Source organism: Myotis davidii, unplaced genomic scaffold (genome assembly GCF_000327345.1).
Source record: "Myotis davidii unplaced genomic scaffold, ASM32734v1 scaffold148, whole genome shotgun sequence".
NCBI classification, from domain to species: domain Eukaryota; kingdom Metazoa; phylum Chordata; class Mammalia; order Chiroptera; family Vespertilionidae; genus Myotis; species Myotis davidii.
Genome location: NW_006299479.1, coordinates 3,484,305 through 3,493,826, shown reverse-complemented (window position 1 = coordinate 3,493,826; position 9,522 = coordinate 3,484,305). Strand labels below are relative to the sequence as shown.

The following is a 9,522-nucleotide window of genomic DNA, read 5'->3' as shown; positions in this document are numbered from 1 at the left end:
ATCAATGATGAGAGAGAATCACTGATCAGCTGCCTCCCGTACGCCCTCTACTGGGGAGTGAGCCCCAACCTGGGCCTGTGCCCTGACCGGGAATTGAACCATGACCTCCTGGCTCATAGATTGATGCTCAACCACAGAGCAACACCAGCCGGGCAATTGACCTTTGTTTTGTGTTTTTTGGGGTTTTTTTTAGAGCGTTTACAAAAACCGGGATATTTTTTTCATAACAGTCGCACACTTCCATGTTTTGGGCATCTTTCCATATCAGTCCATGTCACCCTACTTCATGCTTTTGACCAGCTGCATAATACGTCATCATTTATTACACATGACCTAATGATAGACACGGTGGTGGTTTTCCATGCAGAGGGTGCGTGTGGGGTTTTCACAGCTGTGCCAGTATTTCTGCAGGGTGGGTGGGCTTGCCGCGGGTGGCTTTTTAAATGAATCAGATATGCAGGGTATTATCATTACCATAAAACTCGGGGACATATTTAAAAACTCTGGGCATTTCAAAAACACAGTGACCTCAGGGCTCGCTCTTGGACACCAGTGATGGCGAACCTATGACATGCGTGTCAGAGGTGACACGTGACCTCATTTTTTTGGTTGATTTGTTTTTGTTAAATGGCATTGAAATATATAAAATAAATATCAAAAATATAAATCTTTGTTTTACTATGGTTGCAAAGATCAAAAAATGTCTATATGTGACACGGCACCAGAGTTAAGTTAATGTTTTTCAAAATGCTGACACGCCGAGCTCAAAAGGTTCGCCATCACTGCGCTTAGGGCTTAGGCGATGCACGTGGAGTCGGAGTCCTGTGTGGCCTTGCCCTGCGCCGTGGGCTGTGCCTCTGAAGGAACCCTGCAATCCCTCCTCCCCCAGTTCCCAGGAGCGTGGACATCACCCAGCAGATTATCATCGGCACTCCCGGGACTGTCCTGGACTGGTACTTCAAGCGGAAATTAATTGACTTGAGCAAGATCCGTGTGTTTGTCCTGGACGAAGCAGACGTGATGATCGCCACACAAGGGTTCTCAGATCAGAGCATTCGGATCCAGAGGTAATCCTCACCTCCACCTTCCCTCCCTGCGTCTTTTGTCCGGAGGAGAAACTGCCTCTGTCTGCTGCTCCTGCTTGGCTTACTGCTCGGTTCCCCACCTCCACCTTCGAACAGAGTTCCTGCCTCCTCAGGGCCTTCCGGCTGCTGTCATTTCCCACCTTCCTTCCTGACTGCTCTCCTTGTGCGCCCTGGGCTTACGTTATAGATCAATCCATAGACATGGTTTTGCTCCAGAATTTGCCAGTAATTTTTTTTTTAATTGGGAGCAAAGTCCTAAAGAGAATTTGTTGAAATCTGATAGAGCTACTGGAAGGTTGCGGTGGGCAGGTAAGGGCATAGAGAAGACATAACTGGGATCGGGAGCCTAGTAGTCTAGTTCCGACTTTGCCTGTAGTGTCTGGCTGGGCTCTTCCTGCTGCAAACGCAGTTAGTCGTGGCCGCTGCTGAGAGCTGGACGCCATGCATGGATAGAAAGCACGTGTAAATTTTGCTCTCAAGCCCAGCTGCTGTGGCTCAGTGGTAGAGCATTGACCTGCACCAAGAGGTCGCTGGTTTGCTTCCCTGTCACAGCACATGCCTGGGTTGCAGGCACCATCCCCGGCTGGGGAGGCGTGCAGGAGGCAGCTGATCGATGTTTCCCTTTCATCGGTGTTTCTATCTCTGTCCCTCTTCCCTTCCTCTCTCTCTCTAAAAAAAAAAAAAAAAATAAATAAAAATATATTTAAAAAAATTTTGCCCTTGAGCTTCACGCTCAGTCTACGTTGTTTTCCAAATTCCGGGTGGCAAGGGGGAGCAGGACGCGTTGCTCTGTGCATGGTGGTGCCGCTGGCTGTAGGCACCTGTACACTGACCCCCTGAGCAGGTGTGTGTGTGGGGGTGGGCGGCGGAGGGGGCCGGTGGGCAGCGCTGGTGGCAGCAGGCACGAAGCTCTCAGAGCTGCCTCCCCGGGTGAGTAGCATGGGTGGCAGGTCACAGCTTCTTTCCCGTCCCTCTCACAGGGCTTTATCCTCCGAGTGCCAGATGCTCCTCTTCTCGGCCACCTTTGAGGACTCCGTGTGGCAGTTTGCGGGGCGAATCATTCCCGACCCCAATGTTATCAAGTTGCGGAAAGAGGAGCTGACCCTGAACAACATCCGGCAGTACTACGTGCTGTGCGAGAGCCGGAAGGACAAGTACCAGGCGCTGTGCAACATCTACGGCGGCATCACCATCGGCCAGGCCATCATCTTCTGCCAGGTGCCTGCAGAGACGCCTTCCGGGGCCCAGCCTCCTCACTGCAGGCCGAGCGGGGAGGGCGGCACCCAGAGTGCGGTGTAGCCAGGCTCCGTGCTCGGCACTTCCTGTACATGGTGTAGTTCAATGTCCAGAGCAGCTCTGAGTAGAAATGATTAAGTAATGGGGTGGGACTTCTGTGTGTTACAGCGAGGGCATCCTTGTGTTAGAGGGGTGGCTTCTGCCCCTCCCCCGTGTGGGTTGGTGTTGATGGTGGGGTTTTCCCAGACACCTTTTGCCAGATTAAGAATGTTCTCCCTCCCTCCCTAGCCTGCTGTGAGCGAAGCAGCCACTCAGCTCCTCACTGCTCACATCACGCTCCTTCTGTCTTCATTTTTATCTTTTGCTCCCTGACATCCCCAGTGTGTGTATGTTCGTTTTACTTCCTCACTCCCACGTAGACACTGAGCCTCACGACAGCAGGGCCCCATCTGTCCTGCTCCCCTGCCCCTGCCCTAGAGTGCCCGCCGGGCCCTGGCCCACAAGTTTGTAGGATAAAGGAAAACTCAGCTCTGCCACGGGCCAACCACGAACCTGGGGCAGGGTCCTCATGTCTTCAAGGTTTTGTATTTTTTTTTAATTTTTAAAAATGAAATTAGATACCTACTTCGTTAGATTATTGTGTGTAAAATTTTTATTTTATTTTCAAATAGATTTTTATTGATTTCAGAGAGAAAAGGAGAGGGAGGGAGAGAGAGAGAAACACCAATGATGAGAATCCTCCATCAGCTGCCTCCTGCACGCCTCCCATTGGGGATCAAGCCCGCAACCCGGGCATGTGCCCTGACTGGGAATCGAACCGTGACCTCCTGGTTCATAAGTCAACACTCTCAACCACTGAGCCACTGCCAGCTAGGCCACGGGTAAAGATTTTAGAAACATGCCCGGCATGCATGGAGCACTTGGAGAGTCTGACGTAGTCATTACTACGTCATCTCATGTTGTCATTGCACCAGCATGTGCGGGGCATGTCTCGAATCTGTTTCATGGCTGAGGAGCCACAGCTGAGAGGATGAGAGGATGAGACCCTTAGAAGCGCAGAATTCTGAGCCACATGCTCATTCCTCCAGGCCAGCCCTTCCCGGCTCCGGACCGCACCCATGGTGAACACAGCCCGTCGGCTTTAACTCGGGGGCTGTGCCGGGCTCTGCTTTCTCATGTAGACTCGTCGAAACGCCAAGTGGTTGACTGTAGAGATGATGCAGGATGGCCACCAGGTGTCTTTGTTGAGCGGAGAGCTGACCGTGGATCAGCGGGCTTCCATCATCCAGAGGTTTCGGGATGGGAAAGAGAAAGTTCTTATAACCACCAATGTCTGTGCCCGAGGTACGTGTGTGTGTGTGTGTGTGTGTGTGTGTGTGTGTGTGTGTATTTAAAGCCAAGTTTGTTGAGGTATAATTTATATCTGATAAAATTCACTCTTACGTATATGGTCCAATACATAGAATACAATGTACAGTTTACAATATATGAGTTTTGACAAACAGAGAGAGTCCTGTACCCATCGCTGTAGTCAAAATACAGAACATTGGCCGTCTACCCCTCAAAACTGAGCTGCTTGGAAGTCAGTCTCCGCCACTACTGGCCCCTGGCACCTACAGGTCAGATTTTGGTCTCCCTCTTGTCTCTTCCAGATACCATACAAATTAAATCCTACACTTGGCAGCCCTGTGGCCCACTCCTTCCACTTGCCATAATGCTTTTGGGTTTGTCAGAGCCGTTACAGGGATCAGTGGTTCATGCCGTGTTCTTGCTAAGTGGTCTTCCACCGAATGGATGTACCACAATTAGTGCATCCATTCATCCACTGATGGCCATTTGGATGGTTTCCGGTTTGGGGCTACTTTGAATAAGGCAGTAATAAACATGCATGTGTAGGTCTTGTGTAGACGTATGTTTCCATATCCCTTGGGCAAAACACCTAGGACGAGGATTTCTGGGTCATGTGGGAAGTGTATGTTTAGCTTTACAGCAGTGGTTCTCAACCTTCTGGCCCTTTAAATACAGTTCCTCATGTTGTGACCCCCAACCATAAAATTATTTTCGTTGCTACTTCATAGCTGTCATGTTGCTACTGTTATGAATCGTCATGTAAATCTCTGATATGCAGGATGGTCTTAGGCGACCGCTGTGAAGGGGTCGTTCGACCGCCAAAGGGGTCGCAACCCACAGGTTGAGAACCACTGCTTTACAGGCATGTGCCAAGGTTTTGTTCCCGAGTGGCTGCACCATTATTCATTTGCGCCAGCAGCGTAGGAGCGTTCCAGTCGCTCTGCATTCCTGTCAGCACTTGGTGTTGTCTTTTCCATTTTAGCCTTTCCGGGAGACGTTGTGTGGTGTCTCGTGCTTTTAACTTGTGTTCCTAGTGACTAACGACGTTCTATGTGTTTTCAAGAGCAGGGACTTCTGACTTCCTTCATCCCTCCTGTATCCTTGCCTAGACCGCCCCCCCCCCCCGCCCTCAAACCCTGCTCCCTAATTCATTCTGAGTTCAGCAGAACGGAGGACCTGCCCCGGGGGCTGAGCTTGGCGCTTTGGAAGAGTAGCCTGAGGAAGGATGAGGTCCCTGCCTGGACCCTGGACTCTCTAGGCCAGAGTTGTCTTAACAGAAACGCTGGTACTGATGGGAATGTCCTGTTCTGTGGTGCCCACTGTCTCTCCTCTTCCAGGGATCGATGTGAAGCAGGTCACGATTGTGGTGAACTTTGACCTCCCTGTGAACCAGTTGGAGGAGCCAGAGTATGAGACCTACCTCCACCGCATCGGGCGGACCGGACGCTTTGGGAAAAAGGGCCTTGCCTTCAACATGATCGAGGTTGATAAGCTGCCCCTGCTCATGAAGATCCAGGACCACTTCAGTGAGTAGCGTCACTCGCAGGAAGCGGGGTGGGGCTGGGGGCAGTGACGACACGGGGCGTGGACCCCAGTCCCGAGGAGGGGACAAGAGGGGACAGGAGGCTTCCGATGCACAGAGCTCCCGCTGTGAGACAGTCACTCCGCACGTGGTCGTTAAGTAGAACGTTTTAAATCTGTGTGAGCTCAGGTCTTTAGACGCTATTGCTATTCTGGGGTCTGGAGCGGATTTGCATGTCCTGGAAAGAACCAACCTAAACCAGGTAGCAACGCCGTGGAGAGCGTACTCCATCCCGGCTTCCTCTTCTACATTTTCCCTTTTTCTCGCCCTACCTACCAGCTAGGACAGCCCTGCGTTCTGAGGTCGGGGGCCCTTCCCCCGGCCCCGTCTCAACTAGGCCAGCTCTGGGCTGGCAGGGTGCCCTCTGAGGAAACTCCAGGGGTGATGTACCTGAAATGGCCCCTTGTCAGTGACCACCCCCCAGGCTCCAAAGCCCATGGGTACGCTGGGGAGCAGGGGAAGAGGAACCTCTCACCGTTTAGGACAGCGCCCCTGACCCTCGGTGAGAAGCAGTGGGCACCCCCCGGGGACATGCACAGAGGCACATGTGTGCAGTTTGGAATATAAGTGTAAAGGGTTTGCCGACGGCCCTGGCCGGTCCGCTCAGTGGTCAGAGCACCAGCCCAGGGGCCAATGGGTTTCGGGCTGGATTTCCAGTCAGGGGTGTGTACTCAATTGCAGGGTCGATCCCTGGCCCTGGTTGGGGTGCATGTGGGAGGCAACCAGTCGATGTGTCTCTCTCACATTGATTTTACTCTCCCCTCCTCCCTCCCTTCTACTCTTTCTCTAAAGATCAATGGAAGAAAACATTCCCAGGTGGGAATTACACACACACACACACACACACACACACAATAAAGGGTTTGCAGACTGGCCGCAGCACATCCGTGGACCCTTCAGGGACGCTGACTCAGCACCCTGTGTTAGGGTAGGGGCAGGGAGAACCATTCAGATCCACCGTTGCTGTGTGAGCTCCTGCAGACCTCATCTGGAGAAGTGACTCAGCGGAGGAGCCTTAGTCCCTCCCTTTCCCTGTGGCCACCCACTGTCCCCTGGGGCTCAGCAGACCCCTTCCCGCCCCTCGCATGGGCCACGGCCTTTTTCTGCCAGTCCCCCCCCAACCCCAGACCTGGCGTTCTGTTGCCTGGTGCCTAGGATGCTGCTTCAGGGGGTCCCAGTGGCTGTTTAGATGCCACCCCCTCCTCCCCTGAGCTAGAGAGCGTTCCTGCCCCCAGGCTCTCCACACAGGGTGTCGCAGGAGCGCACCTTCCCGGGGGTGCCCGTCTTCAGAGTCGAGGTGCCATCCCTCCTCAGTGCTGCAGTGGTCCCGGACCGGGATGGGGGGACATGGCGTGCGGCCCAGGGTCAGGCTGGCGTGCCCCCTTGTTCTTTCAGACAGCAGCATTAAGCAGCTCAACCCGGAAGACATGGACGAAATCGAAAAGATCGACTGCTGAAGGGGGAACCTGGTTGTTTGTGACAGGGGCTTTATTAAAGGCAGCTTTTTATGTTGAGGCTTTTTTCAAAGTGAATTTGTTCCCTTCGGCAAAATAAACGGGCAGCCTTCCTTTTAAAGACCCAAAGTCTTTTTGAAACCACGTCGATGTGAAACACTGGAGAATTTTTTTTTTATTTAAATAAAAAGGCAGCAGTATCTCCTACTCTCATCTTTTCCTAAAGCAACCACCCTTGTGTGGGCTCCTGGGGTGTTTTTGGATTTCGTTGCCGTGGTTCTCAACCTTCCTAATGCCGCGACCCTTTCATACAGTTCCTCATGTTGTGGTGACCCCCAACCATAAAATTATTTTTGTTGCTATTTCATAACTGTCATGTTGCTACTGTTATGAATCATCATGTAAATATCTGATATGCAGGATGGTCTTAGGCGACCCCTGTGAAAGGGTCGTTCGACCCCCAAAGGGGTCGCGACCCACAGGTTGAGAACCGCTGGTTTAGAGCATGAGCAGACAGATCATCCCTCTTGTGAGCCTCCGACGACGCCACCAGGTGGCGGCAGAGCTCTGTTTGTGCTGGGGATTGGAGCTGGTAGCGCAGGACAGGCCGCACGTGGTCAGTCCCCTGGGCAAGCACGCTGGGCGCCACACACACACACACACACACACACACACACACACACGCTGAAACCTTTACAAAGTAAAGCAACGTGGAAGGGAGAACTTTCTGCTTTTCTAATGTCTTAGCTGACATACAGAATTCAAAAGGTTTTCCTATTTTTGCTCCTGAATGCCTTCAGGGTAGAGAAGGTTCCATCCACCCTCGGTTACTTAATGGTCCCTGGACTGTGGCCCCTCAGAGGCATTGCTTACAAGCAGGCAGGTGGGGTGGGGTTTGGGGGGAAAAGGGGAGGAGCCTTATTTAAAAAGTAAGGTTTCAGGGAGCCCGAGGTTTTGCTTTTAAGGACTTAAAGGGTGTGTCTGAGAATCCCGGACATTTCCCTGCAAGCCCCATCGCGATGCGTTTTATTTCTCACATTTGCTCCTCCAAAGCCAACCCGGGCGCTTGAGAAAACGGGGACATGGGTGCTCCCCCAGCGAGCCGGAGCCGGTTTGCAGCCGGAGCCAGGCCGCTCTGTCCCAGACCGCCCTTGGTAGCCTCACCCCGACAGGAGGGTGCTTCTGGATCTCTCTCTCGATATATTCCACATGCATGTCTCCCTGCCTAGGTTTTATCCCCATGAGTAGGACGCGGGAATACACGGAAGTCCCTCCGCAGCACTGTTGATGGTGTGCCCGCCTGCTCCCAAACGCCAGGGAGAGGGAGATGCAATGCTATCCTCATCTCAGAACTCGGAGTCCGGCAGCAGAGACGGGATGAGCCAGGGTTACCAGGGACGGTGTGCAGGCCGCAGTGGAGCGCAGAGGAGGGACGCCTGCCACCCTCCGGGCAGCTTCCAGAGGGCACTGCATCTCCTTCCACCAAGGGGACCGCGACTCATCGCGTCTTCTCAGCACGCGGGTGCCACCCTGTTACCTGCCACGGGTTCCCCGAGGCGGTGCTCCAGATCCGGCTCACAGCCAGGATTGCCTGGAGAGCTCGGGAGAAGCACAGAATCCTCTCCCCACACACGCTCGGAGGGCAGAGCCCAGACATGCACGCCTGTGACGGAGCCCCAAGCGCAGGTGGGGCAGCAGGTAAGAGAGGAGGAGACACGGAGGCAAAGAAGGCCCGTGACGGAGTCTGCAACCAGCGGGGCCGCCCCTCTGAATGTCCACCTGGGTTCTACTGACACTGCGTCTCTTGGCCGTGGCCGGCCTTGTCCACTCAGTACGCACCCCAGCCCAGTGCCGGGCACACAACAGGCGCTCAGGGAATGCTGTTCTTTTAAGAAATAGATATTTTTATTGATTTTACTGGTTGTTTTTAAAAAATATATTTCATTGATTTTTTAAAGAGAGGAAGGGAGAGGGATAGAGAGTAAGAAACATCAATGAGAGAGAAACATCAATCAGCTGCCTTCTGCACACCCCCTACTGGGGATGTGCCCGCAACCAAGGTACATGCCCTTGACCGGAATTGAACCTGGGACCCCTCAGTCCGCAGGTCAGCGCTCTATCCACTGAGCCAAACCAGTCAGGGCTGATTTTACTGTTTTGTTTATTATCCTGACTCCTCCCATCAGAATGTAAGTCCCATGAAGACAGGGGTCTTTGTTTTCTTTTTCTATGGTGTCTTTAGTTCCCAGACACATAATAGACATTTGATAAACATTTTTTGTTAATATTTTTTATTGACTTCAGAGGAAGGAAGAGGGAGAGAGATAGAAACACCAGTGATGAGAGAGAATCGGCTGCCTCCTGTACACCCCACACTGGGGATCAAGCCCGCCACCCGGGCATGTGCCCTGACCGGGAATCGAACCGTGACCTCCTGGTTCATAGGTCAACACTCAACCCCTGAGCCACCGCATCCGGGCACGAATGTTGTTCTTGAGTGACTATTCCTCGGCATCTCTTCATCCACCACCATTCTCTCCGGAGGCTGTCCGTCCTAGAGTTGAACCCCAGTTACGTGGTGCAGAATGAATGAACTTAGGAAGCGTGTTGGGCCGCTTTGCAGCCTTAGCCTATGAGAACGAAGTTGGACTTTTCCATCACGCTCAGCTCAGCTCGGCGTTGGGGGGCGGGGGGGAGTGTCCTAAGTAAAACTGTCCCCCTCCCTTTCCCATTCCGATCTGAGAGACTACCAGTCACCCTCACAGCATCTTCGGTCATTTCCACTGGGTGGCCGTTCCCATGGGGTCTGCAAACA

The 9,522-nt window shown here is 52.9% G+C and overlaps 1 protein-coding gene across 1 annotated transcript in view; it reads left to right on the top strand.

Moving 5' to 3' along the window:
• DDX25 (DEAD-box helicase 25) overlaps positions 1 to 6,897 on the top strand; it is a 13,693-nt gene extending 6,796 nt beyond the window's left edge. Inside the window, exons 6-10 of the mRNA XM_015571366.1 lie at positions 890 to 1,067; positions 2,066 to 2,303; positions 3,503 to 3,665; positions 5,009 to 5,197; positions 6,649 to 6,897. Of these exons, the coding sequence (XP_015426852.1) occupies positions 890 to 1,067; positions 2,066 to 2,303; positions 3,503 to 3,665; positions 5,009 to 5,197; positions 6,649 to 6,710 (830 nt within the window). The 3' untranslated portion in view covers positions 6,711 to 6,897. The remainder of the gene's footprint in view (positions 1 to 889; positions 1,068 to 2,065; positions 2,304 to 3,502; positions 3,666 to 5,008; positions 5,198 to 6,648) is intronic.
• The last annotated feature ends 2,625 nt before the right edge of the window (positions 6,898 to 9,522 follow it).